The sequence below is a fragment of the Macrobrachium nipponense genome, chromosome 3 (assembly GCF_015104395.2).
Source record: "Macrobrachium nipponense isolate FS-2020 chromosome 3, ASM1510439v2, whole genome shotgun sequence".
In the NCBI taxonomy this organism is placed as follows: Eukaryota; Metazoa; Arthropoda; class Malacostraca; order Decapoda; family Palaemonidae; genus Macrobrachium; species Macrobrachium nipponense.
The window spans coordinates 125,485,080-125,503,441 of record NC_087202.1 but is presented as its reverse complement, the minus strand read 5'-3'; the positions used below and the strand labels follow the sequence as shown (position 1 = coordinate 125,503,441).

The window sequence follows — 18,362 nt, the reverse complement described above, 5'->3', positions numbered from 1 at the left end:
GGGGAGCAGGTTCCAGCTCCTCTCTGGACTATGAAGGAGTGGTTCCTGGATCTCCTCAGACTTCTAGTAGACTTCCCAAGACTTCTTCCACAGAGACCAAATCTTCTCAGACAGCCACATTTCTGACGATTCCCCCAAGGACTATCCACTCATGCTCTGACAGGCTTCAGACTGGCAGGAAACCCATCAGAGCAAAGGGCTTTACAAGACCAGCTGCAGAGGTGATTGCAAAGTGTAGACATCAGTCTTCTCATGGGTTATGCCAGGCCAAGTGGGCAGTATTCTGCAGCTGGTGTAGAAAGCATGTCTCTTCTTCTTAAACCTCTGTAACACAGATTGCAGAATTTCTACTCTTTTTGTGAATGTCTAGAGGATACATGGACACGCTGGGTTCTGTTTTTAGAAACAGAGGTGTGGATCTGTTATCTAATATGGATATTAGCGATTTAATCAAATCTTTTGACACAGCTAAACAGAGGAAGACACTCAGTTGCCTGGAACCTGGACATAGTACTTAAGTGGCTATCAGGCCCTCGTTTTGAGCCCCTTCACCCCATTTTATTCAAAGAATTAACAAGAAAAACCTTCTTCCTTGCTGTTTTGACTACGGCCAAAAGAGTCAGCAAGCTGCAGGCTATAGGTAAAAGAGTTGGGTTTTCTCAAGGAGACACACTGCTCATTTGCTCTTGGTTTTCTGGCTTAAAACAAGACTTCTTCCAAGCCCTGGCCCCATTCCATCACCATCAAGAATTTAATGGATGTTCTTGGCCCAGAAGAAGCAGAAAGAGCTCTGTGCTTGTAAGGGCATTGAAGTATTACCTGGATAGGACCGAGAGGGTCAGAGGTCCCAATAGCAACCTTTGGTGCTCTGTAAAAAATCCCTCCCCACCACTTTCCAAGAATGCATTGTCATTCTTTTTAAAAGAGGCTTTATCTCCAATGCAACTCAAGGATTTGGAGGACTTTTGACCTGCTTTTAAAGTTAAGGCCCACAAGATTAGAGCTATTGTACCTCATTGGCCTTCAGACATGACTTTTCTATCTTCATGCTTCTGATGATTTACAATTCTAATGGAAGTGTAAATCAATATTTGTGTTACATTATTTACGCAAGGTGGAAACAGTGTTCGAAAGTTGTAGTACCCTGGGTCCGTTGTCAGCGGCTGGCATGGTGTTGGGGAATGAAGCATAGGAGGTATTCCTTCTATCCTCTACCTCTTCACCTTGATATAGGGTGCAGAGTCTTAGGGAACTGGGGGTACTGTGTAACTTTAGACCCACTAGTTTTTTTAGTGGATGGGTGGTGGTTTTCATTTTATGTATAGGTGACAGCATTGTCTGGTTTTATTTATTGAGATACTGCACCCAGGGTAAGTGCGCTTATTGATGCTTTGCTAGCCATCGGAATACTCTTTTGCTGTAAAGCTCACACTTAAGTAGAGGTGCTCCACTGTTATACCGCCACGCCACTGCAGGTTAAGATGAGCACTAACCAGAGGCATTATCTTTCTACAGTAGCTCTCTTACCAGGTAAAGTTACTACAAGCATTTTACCAATGCTAGCTGCCATTGTGTTTCAAATTCATTACCATTACTGAAAATTTTGGAATAGAATTTGTCCATGTATCCCACCCCCTGTCAATATGGGATTCATCTATCTTGGTAAGTTACTTACCTTATATGCCGGCGTATAAGGAAACTCCGCGGATAGGACAACCCTCCATTTTTCATGTAAAATTGTAGGTTTAGAGGTATGTTCACTATGTATACAGTAGACCCTTGACTCACGAACGCATTGACCCACGTACAACTCGATCCCCGACCAAAATTATAGGTAAAATTTCACCCTTGACCTACGAACTAACTTTGAGATACGAACAAAAAAAAAATGCGGAAAATAAAAATTCTGTTTGGGTCATGAACTAATTTTGAGACATGAACATTTGAAAAATGCTGGAAATTTCTGGAAAATAACAATTCACTTTGTTTCACAAACTAATTTTTAGACACAAACATTTGAAAAATGCGCGAAATCGCCCAGCACACGTGAGAGCGTTTGAGTTGCCATGGGAACAGCCATCCTCCAGCCGCCCACGCACGGCGTCACCCACGCATCGCTCTTTGTCTCATCTCATTGTGTACAAGACGTTCGTCAATTCGCTTAGCATTTTTTGCGCTAAAACTTGTGATTTTCTTCATAATGGGCCCTAAGAAAGTGAAGAGTGGTGGTGAAAGTAAGAAAGTGAAGAGTGATGGTGAGAAGAGGGTGCAGAGGAAGATAACCATTGAAATAAAGAAAGAAATTATAGAAAAGTTTGAACGTGGTGTTCGCGTGACCGATATCGCAAGTGAGTACAAGATGGCCAAGTCGACAATTTCGACAATTTTGAAAAAACAAGGCTGCCATTAAAGAAGCAAATGTTGCGAAGGGAGTGACAGTACTAACCAAGATGAGATCGCAAACCCTCGAAGAGGCAGAAAAAATAATTTTGAAGTGGGTACATGAGAAACAGATGGCAGGTGATAGTGTAAACGAGCCGATCATCTGCGAGAAAGCTCGGCAAGTGTATCAGAGTTTGCTGAAGGAAACTCCTACTAGTGCCACGCCAGATGATTTTAAGGCTAGTAAAGGGTGGTTTGATAACTTCAAGAAAAGAACTGGAATTCACTCTGTAATTAGGCATGGGTAGGCTGCTAGCGCAGACAAGGCTGCTGCTGAGGCATTCGTGACTGAGTTTGCCGAGTTTCGTCGAGGCCGAAGGATACGTCGCTCAACAAGATTTTCAATTGTGATGAAACGGGCCTCTTCTGGAAGAAGATGCCCAACAGGACATTTATCACCCAAGAAGAGAAGGCGCTCCAGGCCACAAGCCAATGAAGGATAGGTCTTACGCTTTTGTGATGCTCAAACGCAAGTGGCGACTTGAAACTAAAGCCGCTACTTGTCTACCATTCAAATAACCCGCGTGCCTTTAAGCAGCACAACGTAAATAAGGCCAGACTGCCTGTAATGTGGAGGGCCAATACAAAAGCATGGGTGACACGGAACTTGTTATGGAGTGGATTGATGAAGTGTTTGCGCCGACCGTGAGTCAGTACCTAACAGAGAACAAGCTACCCCTGCGGTGCCTTCTGATCATGGATAATGCCCCGGCACACCCTTCGTACTTGGCTGACTGCAGTGAACATGACTTCATTCAGTTCAGTTCCTTCCACCCAACACGACCTCTGTTCTCCAGCCCATGGACCAACAAGTCATTAGCAATTTTAAGAAATTATATACGAAGGCGCTCTTCTCCAGATGCTTCCGTGTAACTGAAGAGACAAAATTAACCTTAAAAGAATTTTGGAAGAAGCACTTTAATGTTTTTCACTGCATAACCCTCATTGATAACGCATGGACTGAAGTTACGTACCGCACATTAAATTCTGCGTGGCAAAGGAAACTTTGGCCCCAGTGCGTAACTGTCCGTGACTTTGAGGGCTTCGATGCAGAGATTGTGCAAGAAATTGTGTCCATGGGCAAACAGTATGGGTCTACAAGTCAACGACGAAGATGTTGAAGAATTGGTCGCTGAACATTCAGAAGATTTGACTGCGGACGAACTTGTTCAACTCCACAAAGAGCAGCAGGAGCAACTTGCTCGGGAGCAATCAACTGACGAAGAGGAGGCTGGGGAGGAAGTTACAGATGTCAGCAGTGATGTGATAAAAGCCGCATTGGAAAAGTGGAATGATGTCCAGTGCTTCCTTGAATTGTATCATCGGACAAAATTGTTACGAACAGGATCGTGAATATGCTCAATGAAAATTTAATGAGCCATTTCAGAAAAGTTATGCAAGGAAGGAAAAGGCAACAGACATTGGATAAGTTTGTGATTAAACGTTCACCAAAAAAACCTAGAAGAGTTGAATCTCCGGAACGAGATCTCCCCGACCTGGATGGGGGAGGGTCTCCTTCCGCACAATAACCTCCTCCCCACCCACCACCCTCCTCTTCTCTTGTCCGTCAAGCCAGAAGTCTCGCCAGTCATAGTAAGTGTTCACTTTACAAACGTTTTTATAGTGTTAGTTTACATTTTTAAATTATATTATTAGATATATTAAGGTTTTTTACACTGACTTTTACATTATCTGTGTAAAATAAGGCAAAATATACATAATATATATTGGTTCGTAGGGGTCGAGAACCAATTAATATTATTCCCATTAAACCTTATGGGGAAATTAGCTCCGAGTCACGAACAATTTGGAACACGACCAAGGTCTAGGAACGGATTGTGTTCGTGAGTCAAGGGTCTACTGTATAAGAAGTCCCCCAATTTATTAAATTTCATAACTCAGTCAGGTGATGTAAGTTAGTTGGTACATAAATAGAAATAATAATTACTTATTGGAATTATTATGCTAAAAATGTGTAAAATTAGTTTGTTCCGACACGGCATACAAACCTTCGGTCCTTTTACAATAGGAAGGTACTAGCGGCAGCTGGATAGGTCGTAAGCTTTCGAACAAGGGGTTCGGTAGTTAACTGCTTGTCCGACAGACGCGCGCGCGCGACTGGTAGGTAAACAAATCACTTTTGCTTTCGGCTGCTGGCGTGTGGACGTGTATCATCGCTCTCTGCCCGCTTTATCGTCGTTGCTTTCGCATGGTTGTGTTTTTCTTTTTCTATTTATCTAGTGAAACTGAATTGTAAGTACAATCATTTCATATTTATTTCCATTGAATTCAATTGTGAATTAAAGGATCTTGGTTTCACCACGCCCTCCGATTACCCGAGTGCCGGGACTGAAGGGCGTAAGTGCGGGAATCATTTTCCCTTTTCCCAGAAATGATCCTCGTATTGTTGTATGCTCGTTGCCGAGGGCGGGAGAGCGCTCATCCGAGGTATATTTTGGTTGGTTGGTGGGTAGATAAAAATCGTAAGTAAGTGCTCTTTTATTTATTTTTTTGCCTGTAGCTCGGTGCCGAGCGAATGCGCTCGGCACGGAAACTTATTCTGTATGGAAAGTGAATCGCAAGTACAGTATTCTTTTCATTTTCATATATTTATTTTGATTGTAGCAATACTCATTTTGGATCAGTTTCCGAGCTTACCCGGAAATTGATCTTTTCCCCTTTTTATTTGAATGAAGTGAAATCGCAAGTGCAGTTCTTTTTCATTTTCATATTTTATTGAGATTTCATTGTTTACTGGGATCAATGTTTCCGCTATTTACCGGGAATTGATCCTTCCCTTTTTATTTGTATGATGTGAAATCGCGAAGCGCAGTATTCTTTTTCATTTTCATATATATATATTGATTGCATCAATTCATTATGGATCAAGGTTTCCATAAACCTTGATCCATAAAGGTAAGGAATGGATCCTTTTACCCTTGCGCTCGGTACCGAGGGCGCAAATGCGCTCGATCCGAGCCCTTATTCATTGTGAAGTGAATCGTAATGCAAGATTCTTTTTCATTTTATTCTTTTTATTATTGATTGCATCAATATTTATTTGGTTCAAGTTCCGCTCAGTCAGGGAATTGATCCTTATGCCCTTGCATTCGGGCCGATGGCACGATTGCTCTCGGGCTCTTATATTATTGTTGGGTACATGGGTGCTGTGCGGGGGTGGGGAACGAGAACCCCCCCCGCTCAGCTCCCACAGATGGCCCTTCCCCTTGGGGGGGGGAGGTTATCGGCGTTCTTCTCCTCGCCCGATCCGTCGAGCGCGGGGGAGGGCGCTCGGTGCCCGATGTACAATTGTATTCGGGGTCTTCCACTCGTTCGGAGAGGGCTCACCCCCCCGCGCGAGGGGACTTCCCCCCCACTAATCGCTACTACTGTTATTTCCGCAGGTGCTACTGCCACGAGGGTGGACCTTGGTGAGGTATGGGCGTCCTTCCGCCATTGCAGGGCGTGCTAGTGTCCCCAGGGCTGCGGTTCTATGTCTGGGCTACTGCGGTCACCCATGGAGTGGTGACCACGCTCCAGGTGACGACGTCCCTCCTCACCTGGTGTAATCACCTCACGTGGTACAGTCTTGCCTACAGCCGCTGTGAAGTGCCGTTCGCCGTACCGAGAGGGGGGCGTGCCGCCGCCGCTCGTGGTTGCCGCGCTGCAGCGACCACACTTCCGCTGCCCTAGAGCTCGCCCCTGGACCTGCCGCCGGTACCAGGATGTTGCTGGCTGCTGCTCCACTTCCTGTGTTCCCGGTGCTGCCTGCCGTACTGCCGATTCGGGTGACTGTCCATGCAGTTGCTGCGCTGGCTGTCCCTGCCGTTGCTGCGCTGGCTGTCCCTGCCGTTGCTGCGCTGGCGGTCCTACCGATGCTGTGCTGGCTGTGCCTGCTGTTCCTGAGATGCCCATACCTGCTGATGTCGTCCCTGTTCGTGGTGGTACTACCCCAGACTTTGGTCTGTCTGTACAGGTGCGTCCGGGCCCTGTAGCTTCGGCTACAGCAGCCCCGGCTCCGCCCTGGATAGCAGATCTTACGTCTGTCCTGAGGAAGCTGACGAAGAAGAGGAGGAAGGTGTCGTCGTCGTCGTCTTCATCTTCTTACATCGTCGTCGGCTGCCGCCTCTTCCCCTTCGACTTCTAAGGCTTCACAGCCGAGGAAGAAGAAGGTTGCCTCCTCCCTCCTAAGAAGTCTCCCTCGGGAGCTTCTCGGGACCCGTCTCACCTAGGTGGGACGGGAGGGTTCCTTCCGCTGGTCCTCCTGCTCCTTCGGGAGCGGGCCCGTCTCTTCTTCCGCAAGGAAGAAGACTACGGGGACCAGAGGGGTACCGGCTAACACCGGTACTTCCTCGCCTGGTGTCAGTGGTTCTGCCACTGCATCAGGGTCCGTCTCGGCCTCTCGTTCGCGGGAGGTACCGAGTGTACGGTCGACTACCAGCGACCGTGCAGCCAGGAACCAGACCTCTGAGTCCGCTCAGCGTCAGGTTCACGGCACGGGGCGGAAGGGACTGGTGACAGCCGCTCACGCGACTCTCACCAGACCAGCTATCACTCTCGCGGCGAACAGCTGGCTACCCGGGGACGTGACGGTCCACGACCGGCCACGGGCTGAGGCTGGGAAGAGGTCCTCCCGTTCGCCGGTGCCAGCCACGGCTGGAACCAGCGACGTGATGTGCCGTGAGGACAAGCACCGGTCTCACTGTAACAGTGGAGCCTGCAGGTCGCCTGACCGTCGCTCTCACAGAGAGCGATCGGGTATGGCAACCAGCACCAGCTCTTCTGACACTCGAGATCGGGGCCGCTGTGCTCAGTCCAGCCGTTCTCCACAGCGAGACGGTTCGACCAGGCCTGCAGCTCGATCGCCACCACGGGTTGACGATCGCCTGCAGCCCTCCAAGCCTGCTGGTTCTGCCAGCGAGCAACGAGGGAGCGTCAGGTCTGCCTCTCCCGTACCTTCAACCTCCTCGGGTTACACCGGGAGGAGCGAGGTATTGAGGAGTGATCGTGAGGGGTGCGCCCCTCACGATCCCACCACGACGCCCTACGTGCCAGGCACGGTTCTTGGACCGGCCAGGACGTATGCGCAAGTGGATGGGGAAGACCGAGGGCTGTCGCTGTTCTTCCTTAGGAGGAAGGTTCTCGGAATATGCTCTTGTTTGAAGGGCTTAACGGTCCCACTCTGCAAGATGCTGTGACTTCCGAGATCCAGAGGAACTTTGCCGAGGTTATGGCGCTGATTCGTCAGCACAACGACCTCGGGGAAGGATCGCCGCTCCCACCAGCAGAGCCACGTCTTGGCTCGAGTCGTTTTGGGGCCCGAGAGGGAACCCAAATCGACGGTGGGTCTGCCGCGATCGGAGCTTGCCGACTGTGTTGAACCAGGTAGTCTCTCGTCTCCGGATAAGAAGGCTCTCTCAGTTCTGGCCGGTCGAACAAGCTACTTCACCTCCTCTACTGCGACAGAGGCGTTTCTACGTGTCTTCGGACACCGTATTTGAATACCCCTTCGGTCCTCCTGAGAGGTTTCGACCTCGACGAGGACTGGAATGAGTCGGAGGACGGTATCGGCTCTCTCCCTGTCAGGTGTCGATCAGCCCCACCCAGACGACGTTCACAGTGGCGGCAGATCCTTACCTACAGTATGAGTTCGTAACCCTCCTCGGGAAAACGTTTTTCTCCTGACGATACGTTTTCCCAGGCTCTGAGAGGCCATCGCCGTAAGGCGATGGCTGCTCCTTTTCTTCTCCAACTGCTAGTTCCGCTGGGAAGGCGAGCCAGTATCCATTCCTCCCCCTTCCCTCTCTCCTTACGGCTACGAGGGGAAAGGGGAGGGATCCTACAGAGATTTCTCTGTAAGATCCCACGTTAGGGGCTGCGCTACCGGGGGGACCTTCGGGTCCTACCTGACGTAAGCCCCGGTCGTTGAGGAGGGATCCTGCCCCTTTCTCGATTTCTACGGGAATCGAGAGGACCACCAGCCGATATCGTTTGACGAATTCGGTGGGGGTTTCGCAGAGTGCTTAGAATTCTACGGAATTTCTAGCGCACTCAGAGTGTTCGAGTTTTTTACGATCTCCAAACACTTAGGCGAGACCACGGTCAAAGTGAGCGAGAATCCCCGATAATTGTTACGATAATCGGGAAACCTCGCTTATGCTCGAATTCCTGTAATTTCTAGCATTTGGAAGAAGACTGCCTGCTGAAAGAAGACGTATCCTCACAGTAGGCGATTAACCTGGAATAGAGAAGAACGGACGGGAACTTCCAGTTTGGCTTGAACTATCGTCTTCGGTATTCTGTTCACCATTGAAGCTTTCCTTTGGGAAAGACTTCTCTTCAACTCTCTTGACTAGAGAACGAAGGCGGTCGATCTCCAATCCTTATTCTCATTCCTCGAGGGGAAAAGAATTTAGGATGGAGGTCGTTGTACAGAACCTACAAAATATACTACGTATATTACCCTCGCGACATGATTCTTGTAACAGTTGAATTGTCCGGGGGGTAGGCGCATACCGTAGTTAACTCTACGGTTTGTGACCGAGACGAATTGTATCTTAATTGAACTGCAACTCGGGGTTGCCTGCAACCTCCCAGCAGTTATCAGTTTTGATTTTAGATACTGGTATTGTCATGACAACACCAAATCAGCTTTTGTATTTACCGAAATCCGTTTCGTTTAAATATAATTGCTGAGCGTATTCTTTATGCTCGATGGTTCTAGCCGAACGCATTCCTTCGTGGAATAATGGATTAACTGGCAACTCAGGATGACGAGTCACCGAGAGCTACTGCGTATTGAACTGCCTGATAGCGGCTCAGTATCAGCTAGGTCTCGGAGATGGACGGTCGGTTACGTCTCTCTCTCCCCTGGTTTGATTGACTACCGAACCGTATCTCTGCCCAACAATCATGGACTTAGGTCTCTGATTAACGGGGATTCTCGCAATAATGAAGGACCATCTACTGCTGTGACGCTCGATTTCATCGCCTTCGACATTGCGAGAATTTTCAAAACAGAGATATCTCTTGGACTCTTTCATCTTTCCTGTTTACCGCACGGTAACAGAAGTCTGTACTAGTCAACCGCTGCATCGCACCGCGATAATGCGAATGATTTTTTGCAGACATCTGAGTTTGTCTTCAAAATATCTCGTATTCGTAGGTGTGCAATTATTCATTGCTCGCCCCCGAATTAACAGATATGTCAGAAGACATCGCCTATTCTGCCGACCTGACAGCTCTACTTCCAAATGTCAGCCCATGAGAAGCAGTTCTTCAGGCAGTATTTCCCTGTCTTCATTACTGAAAAAGCGCTCCGCTTTTATTGCAACTACGATCCTCACCGGACAGCAATGAATAGCGGTTAGCGTTCTCAGTCTTTGTAGCACAGGTTCAGAATCTTGAGAAATCCTTCTCTCGGTTTCAGCTGCGAAGACGTAGGTTGCATTTTCTTGTACACCTTCGTCTTCAACGACACATAGTGTTGTTTCTCCTTAGCCGAGAATCAACTATACTATGAGATATCTTGCCATCAAGGACCTCGGTCTCTAGAAGGCAATTGACTTTCGCCTGTTGGGCAACATGCCTTAAGAGAGTCATCACCTTGCCTTCTGGCATCGGTGACGAACAAATTATTTGTTTAGTCTCTTGGCAGAAACCCTTTTAAGGCGAAGGTCACGTGACTTGCTCGGGTGCTTGGACAACTTTTGCCTCCTACCGAACGCAGTCAGTCGGCAGCTGTCAGAGCGCCCAAGTCTGTTACGAACTTCTGCTGTGGACTTAGTTCGGTTGTTCCATAACAATCTTTTCTTCGTCCTAACGCTTGTCACAGTACCCATGACCATCGCACCCACCATTTGAGTGTCGGTGTCCTATCCACTACCGAGAAGAAACAACTTCCCTGCAGACGGATAGACCAGTATGGGTACAGGACATCACCGAAGTCGAGAAGAGGGTTAGGTCATACGACCATTCCCTTCTTTTCCTCTGAGGTAATTGCATGACTTTTCCTGCGAAGTCAAGCATCCAGGGGATGGGGATTCGTGACGCTCGATTTCGTACCGAATTCGTAGCGAAGACTCTGAACCCTTCGGTTCCTGACGATCGGTTAGAGTCCTTCACAATCCCCTCCCTAATGGACTTCACCGCCTTCGATGCGAAGGAGATGCTGCTTTGTCCTGTGAAAGCGCGACCGCGCTTTCTGAAGAAACTCGACATCCCAGGATGAGTGTTGAAGACTCTTGTTTCAGCACCAAGACGACCTAGAAGTACACTCCCTCGAGTTACACAAGAACTTCTCCATGGCGCAGGTACTGAAGGCAGGGGTCTGGTACAACCAGACCACCGGCACCTCCTTCTACCTTTGGATATTGCCCACAGGTCCTTGGATCGTTTTCCTTAGGACCCGTGGTGGTCTGCTCAACACGTTGTCTAGCTAACCAGACCCTAGCAGGCTGAACAGCATCGAGTCCTGGTGTGACTGTAAGAATAGATAAGTGAATGAGAGAGTGACTGGCTTCTCTTTCCTATCTTTTTCTCTCTACCTGTGGGTAGAGGGATACGGTCATCACCTTGTTGGATAAGGACGAAATGCCGGTGAGCTACTCGACAGAGCCCCATCCTATCCCTTTCACTAGGGATGGGAGCGAATATCCACCACTTCCTCCTACAAGGGGGGGAAGTGGATGCCAACAAGAGACAAACCATAACTTTATGTTGCCTCTTGCAAATAGGAACTTGTTCTTGTTTGCTGGTACGAAGAGATACGCTTGCCTCTCTCTTAGTACTTGGTCCAGAGGTCTGACCATTGATCCTGCGGTGCACACCCCGATCAATCGGACAGAGGCTTGGATCCCTCCCTCGCTCTTACGACAGGGAGGCATTCCAAGGTTGGGCGAAAGCACCAGTCTGTTCACAAAAGACTCAGATTCCTCCCACAAGAAGTGAGTCTTCCTATTGTAAAAGGACGAAGTTTGTTATGCCGTGTCGGAACAAAGGACAATTTGTCCAAAATTGCATTTTTCCTAAACTATACAAACCTGAGGTCCTTTTACACATAGCCCCACCTCATGCCACCCCTCACTCGCAGTTTTTGCTTGGGCCAAAAGCAAAAGTGATTTGTTTACCTACGCCAGTCGCGCGCGCGCGTCTGTCGGACAAGCAGTTAACTACCGAACCCCTTGTTCGAAAGCTTACGACCTATCCAGCTGCCGCTAGTACCTTCCTATTGTAAAAGGACCTCAGGTTTGTATAGTTAGGAAAAATGCAATTTTGGACAAATTGTCATATCTTCAAGATTTTAAAATGTTTGGCAAAGCTAACCATTACGAAAAAATTCTTTTGTATTCCCTTAGGAAAAATACATGGTAAACATCACGACAAATGCTCAACACCTGTGACGTCACTGTGATTGGAGTAATACCCATTGGAAATAAATCCCCATGAATGTATTCCTCAGTTATTGGCAAGGGTTCTGTTCCTGGCTGGGTGCCACAAAGCGGAAATCGCCATTAACCGAAGCATGAAAGTCTAAGTTAGTAAAACATACTATGGCGCTCTTATGAGGCGCGATAAGTGGTTATCGGTTATCGGTGCCATAACAGTGTCATAAATGTCTCGGTGCCATAAGTATGTTTTACTCCCTTAGACTTTCATGCTTCGCTTAATGGCGCCTGGCCAGGAACGGAACCCCTGCCGATGACCGCTATGGCACACCACAATAGCATGTAGTGCGCCATAGCGGACTGGTGGCTTATGCGCCGATAACCAAATGTGGCGCCATAGGAAACCTTATTTTTCAATTAATATTCTCAAAATTGCCACAGAGTGAAGCAGCTGATAACCTTGGACCACCTGTATTAAGGATAACTGGGAACTGTCAATATCAAAAAACACTTTAGTATGATTATAAAGTACTACCAAAGAAATATTGACCTTAAGTATGACTGGGAACTACGAATAATGACTAGAGTGCAAATGTTTTGGAGGCAGAAGCACTGTCTGAAACTGGCAAAAACACACGGACTTCATTCGATTCACTATAATAAATAAAATAGCTGCAAGTTTTTAAAAAACAGCTTTGATAATTTTACAAAAGAAACACCTATCTCTGAATTAAGTTCCATTTGACAACTAAAGACAACATATGATATTGGTTAAACAAAATCAGCTGATCATTTTAAGAACCAGAATGCAAATGGCAGATCGATCTTTCATATTTGATAATACGATAATATGGTAATAATACATGCCATTTGATTAGATACAGTAAAACAACAATTTTATTAAAATTATCATTATTCTCTGTACACAACTATTACTTGACTTTTGCTAATGGATATTTGTCAGTGTAACAACCTACCCAGGGCAAGTCTCTCTCTCTCTCTCTCTCTCTCTCTCTCTCTCTCTCTCTCTCTCTCTCTCTATCTCTCTCCTCTCTCTCTCTCCATAATACTTATGATGGTGCTTCATCCTCCACTAAGAAATTATGGGTTTTAGAATTATGGATGAAGCCATTGTAAGCCTGTACTGACATAAACAACAGAATCGAGAAACAGCTGATTGCCAAGTCACATTGTTAAAACCTGCTGATTCTCAATGGTGGCTTCCAAAACTAAAACTAAATTACTTTTTCCTCTTTCTTCAAGCAGTGGAGACGTGAAGACGGAATAACAGTCTACTGAAGCTGCAGGTTACAGCTGAGGCTGAATAAAATTAATAACGGGCAAGTGAAAAAGTTATGTCTGAAACTGGCGAAATCACACTTAATGCTTACACAGTCAAGTATTGTGCATGTTTTAAACCGAATTTTGTTAATTTACAAGAAAAATTATCACCGAATTACGTCTCTTTTAGCAGCTAATGGCAATGAAGATATCGATATTACATACTCAATCAGCTGAGAATTTGAGAATGTAAACAATAGTCAAATACAAATGGCTTATGATAAAAATGTTTCAATTAACTTTTACAAATGATCGTTTTCTCCAGAAAATGTTTAGGTATATATAAAAGTAGAGCATTTTTGGTTTTTAGAATTACAGATAGAGACCGTACACCTATAGCAAAGTGATTTATAATAGAGCTTTTCGATTTTAGAATTAAAGATAGAGATCTTACACCTATGACATAGTGGCAGCTCGCTCATCCTAACATCTAGTTATGGTAATCATCCACAGCAATTGCAGTGGGCCCCCCATATTCACGTTCTTCGGATTTGCAGACTCGCGTATTTGCGAATTTGTCTATTCGCTGTATTTTGTGGGAAATTTGTCTATTCGCTGTATTTTTCTGTGGGAAACATCCACAAATTCCTGTTTTTTTATGTATTTCTTCATAAAATGCAGTTTTGTGATAAAAATATTAAAAAAACCAGGTAAAAAATTTTTTTGGGTTTTTTTTCTTGAGTTTTAACTAAAAAAATAGGCCAGCTATTTGTGGGTTCTAACTATTCGCAGGGGGGTCTGGTACCTATCCTCGACAAATACTTGGTGGCCACTGTACAGTTGTTTTGTTTACAGTATCAATAGTTGTGTTGTTAGTGGTTCATTTGAATTACCTATGATTTTGACCATTATTACAAATGTTTTGTTTACAGTGTCGATAGTCGTGATGTTAGTTAACGTTTGACAAAACTACCGACACTTCTGGGGTTAGCCTATCATTGAAATTCGCAGCAGGATTTATGGTTTACTTTTTATACTCGGCCTATAAGACGACCTCCCATTTTGGGGAGGTTTTTTTTAAGGTTAAAAGGTTGCCTTATACGCCGTCATATTCAGTACGTATATAAAAATGTTATTTTCTTAATATATTTAAGCTTCATATATACTTAACAAGAAATGACAGACAGAATCAGAGCCCTCCCTCCTTCCCTCTTGTGGACATCAAACGAGTTGAGCTCTTCAGGTGTGTCGCACCGGTTCTTCCCTGAAAGTGGGCGGGGTTAGTCACCAATGCTAAAATAATAGAAGTGGTATGGCAAAATTCAAAATTTAAGCTACCACACAAGTTGAAATAGCTATATAATTACGTACTTGGTAAGATTATATGAAACAATTTTATTATGAAAATAACACTTTATATTATAGCACAGGAATTTCTGTGAAAATTATCCCTCTGGCCTTAGCTGCACCCACTTTTAAGCCATTTACTGTACATACTTCCATTTCTTCAAGCTTGCTGTCCAATCTGTCTACATCTTACTCAGTGTAACGTATGGTGTTCTCCCAATTCCTTGTACTTCATCTGCTTAATTTTTTAGATCGCCATATTTTACAATCCAACCATTTCAACTCTCTTATTTTTTCACTGTCTTAGGCACTGATTGACCAAAAATGCCCTAGCACTTGGTGGCAGCTTAAATTTCATGATTCAGATAAAAGAAAAGTAATTACCTTGACAAAACCATTAATTTGATGTTGTGAAGAGCAGACCAGCTGCAGTGGTTATTTAGCAAGAAAAACTGCAATTATTCTTTGCTAAAGCTCTTTGACACATTGCTAGTTAACAGCCATTAGTACTAGTGACCTGTGAACTACACCTCTTCTTGCCCAAGGTCAACAATAACTATCCTAGTATCAACTTGCTGGGGTAAGTTAACTCGTAGCTAGCACTAACGTCTTCTAAACTAGCCACGTGCCAAAGAGACATATGAAACACCTGTCAAGTAGCGCACTCCAATTTTCCTCACATTTCCAACCAGTTTAAAACCTTTACCAAGCAGTAGCACGTCCAATAATTAGGCTTTTATTAAGTATAATTTGTCTCTGTATTTCCTTGGTGTATGGTTTTATTCAACCCCTCCTTCATGAGGATGTTGCTTTTCCTTGCTCTAGTGCTAGACCATGATCTAGACAAGCAATATGGTCTTTTATTCAAGAATGATGTATCTGGGATTTGTCATGACCACAAATTTACCTAACATAAATGAAGGGTTTCCTTTTAAAAAATCCATATTAATTATAAAAGCTTTTTCAACCTAATGACTCCCATTATGAACTTTTATCAAGGAAACTTTCATGTTTTCTTCATGTGCTGTGATGAAATATTACAGAGAATGTAAACTATGGCAGCAGTTAGCATACATAAAGCTCTAAAATACAGCAAACTTATGTAAATTGAGTATGTACAGTATAAGCAAGACTTGTTGATTTAGGAAAAAGGAGTATTAGTATTTCTGTTATCCCCTTATTTAAATTCTCATAGCTTAGTCTGTGCTTCCATAAGCATCATTATTTTCTCTCAAACAAGAGTTTTAAGCAAGCATTTATTTTTCAATGATACAGCTAAAATTTTTGGCCATTTCACAGTTTGTACTTTCCTGGTATGTATTTGGGATCAATTTTTTTTATGGGACTTATTATGGAGTGTTCATTTGGACATGTCTTTGGGTTGACTTTCACAGAACCTCACTGAATTCAACACTGCCCACAATCGACGTATTTCCATGTTGGGAATTGGCGAAGATGATCCAAAACCGAGAGGGCGGAAAAGACACAAATTTAATGTCAGTTTTAAAGATGAAGAAGATGTTATAAATCCTGAAGATGTTGATCCAAGTGTTGGAAGATTTAGAAATCTTGTTCAAACTACTGTGGTGCCTTCTAAGGTAAGTGCTGTCTGAAATGAGTGAAATTTCACTGTATTTTGTACTGTTTTAAATACTAATTGTGAGCACAGTTTTACATTCCTTTATCCAAAATTCTAAAAATGTTAAAGCTTTAAAATCTGAATTTTCTTCGTGGAAGTTAGAGCATCATCATAAAGTATTAAGTTTGATGAAATGAAATGCTGTCACTCAGTGAAAATTCATGTGACTTTCTGAACCAAATTTTGTGTGTGAGAGAAAGAGAGAGACTGACTTCCATATACAGGCGGCCCACGGTTAACGGCGCAATCGCTCAGTGGCGAATCAGTTTTATGGCTGTTGTCAAAAATATTCATTAAAAAAATAAGGCATTTTAATGTATTTTTATGGCACAATTTTCAGTCAACAGCGCTGCTAACGCCGTTGTCTAACGAGTACATGTATTTGTAGAAATACTGTTCAGCCCATAAAGGTTATGCAAATAATATTAAAAATTTTTATTGAGAGTTATCACATAGGTATTAGGGTAAAATATATGCCTCGACGCTGTTCTATGCCGAAAATATCGAGTTAAATGAGTGCAAATTTAGCTATGGATGTGTTGATTTATAAATGCTCCTGCTTTTATGTTTAAAATGTGTATGAAAATGTATTACGTATAGGTATTTTTATTTCTACACAGAAATATGATACAAAGGCAGCTTTTGAAACTGCCCTTCACGTTATCAAATGCGATGTTTTTTCATATTCGTTCTTGTAAGCCGCCACCTGCCGCTCTTACGGAAATATTGAGTTAAAAATAGTGCAAATTTAGCGATTGATGTGTCTATTTTATAAATGGTCATGCTTTTATGTTTAAAATGTGTATGAAAATACAGTAGAGACCCAGTTCACGACCGTATTAGTACTCGACATAATCGGATTTCGCCACTAAATTTCCAATAAACTTTGTATCTGTTCTCAACCAAAAACCCAGTTTCCGACCCCCGACCATATGATGTTTGTAAACAAAACTGTTTCCGCCAGCCGCCGGTAGTTGGCGTCATCCAGTGCTACCAAATGTAGCATAATTTCATGTTTTTTAGCATAATTTGACCCAAGAATTGGAGCTTAGCATAATTTCTTTCACACTTAGGGTTCTAGTACAATTTTAGAATGTATTTTCACTAAAATTTTAAATAAAATGCAGAAAATTCCTCAATTTCATACACAGCTATAGTGAATGTATCTTCCTAGTGAAATTGCCTCAAAAGCAGCACTAACAAATGAGTTAATTGCTAATTTTATACATTTAACTTCCCTGCCAGATATATACTTAGCTATAGACTCCGTCGTCCATAGCTAAGTATATATCTGTCAGGTAAGTATGTATAAAACTTTATTGTATCATGACAATATCATGTTTGAACCTAACTAAGGAATGTTAAATTTTGTGAATATAAATAAATACCCACAGTGGCATGACAAACGATCAGTAAAGTGTTAATAATGTTTTTTCTTCATGAGTAAAGAATTCAACGTTTTCCTTTTTTATTTTTCTTTTTTTTAATAGTTATCAAAATTTTAAGTATGTTTATGAAGTGATTTTCACACAATTTTCAAGTATTTATTCATTGTGTATGTGATCTGTTAAAGAAAAATAGTGTTTCAGTGGCATGATAATGATCAAGTAATAAGTACGTATGTTTTTCTTCTTGAGTAGAGACTGGTTTGTTTGTTTACCTTTTTTTTAGTTTAAATTTTTCAGTAAATATCAGTAAATAACAAAATGTTATATTTGAAGTAATTTTCACACATTTTCAAGTATTTTATTAATTGTTTGATGTGACCTGTTAAAGAAAAAATGGTTCTGCGTGGCATGATAATGATGCAGTAATAAGTAAAATTTGTTGTTTTTCTTCATATTTGTATGTGTGATCTTCACACATTTGTCAAATAGTAAAATAGTGATTGCATATCAAATAGTGTACTAGTGATTGCGTATGTGATCTATTAAAGAAAAATGGTGTTTTATTACGAGTTTCCTAACATGTAAAGATAATCAAATTATTAGTTATAATATTGTCTGTTCATCACTTTGTATCATTTCACCTAATATATAAATGTTTTAAATTTCCATTACATCGTTGTTTTAGCTCAAATGTATTAGAGAAATGAGATAATGATGGATTAATAGCATAATTCTGGCACAAAATTGCACCATATTTGCCATAAATTCTTGCTTGGACCGACTATCGTAATTTAGCAAAACGGTTGGTAACACTGGTGACGCCACTCAGCAACTAATGATTACAAACATTCAAACATGTGTCGTGTCTTGTACACCTTG

General features: G+C 43.4%; 1 protein-coding gene across 1 annotated transcript in view; it reads left to right on the top strand.

The window, feature by feature from the left end:
• The window catches only part of LOC135222047 (nuclear inhibitor of protein phosphatase 1-like), a 53,725-nt gene that overhangs the window by 23,291 nt on the left and 12,072 nt on the right, over positions 1-18,362 (top strand). Inside the window, 1 exon segment of the mRNA XM_064260182.1 lies at positions 15,851-16,054. Within this exon segment, the coding sequence (XP_064116252.1) occupies positions 15,851-16,054 (204 nt within the window).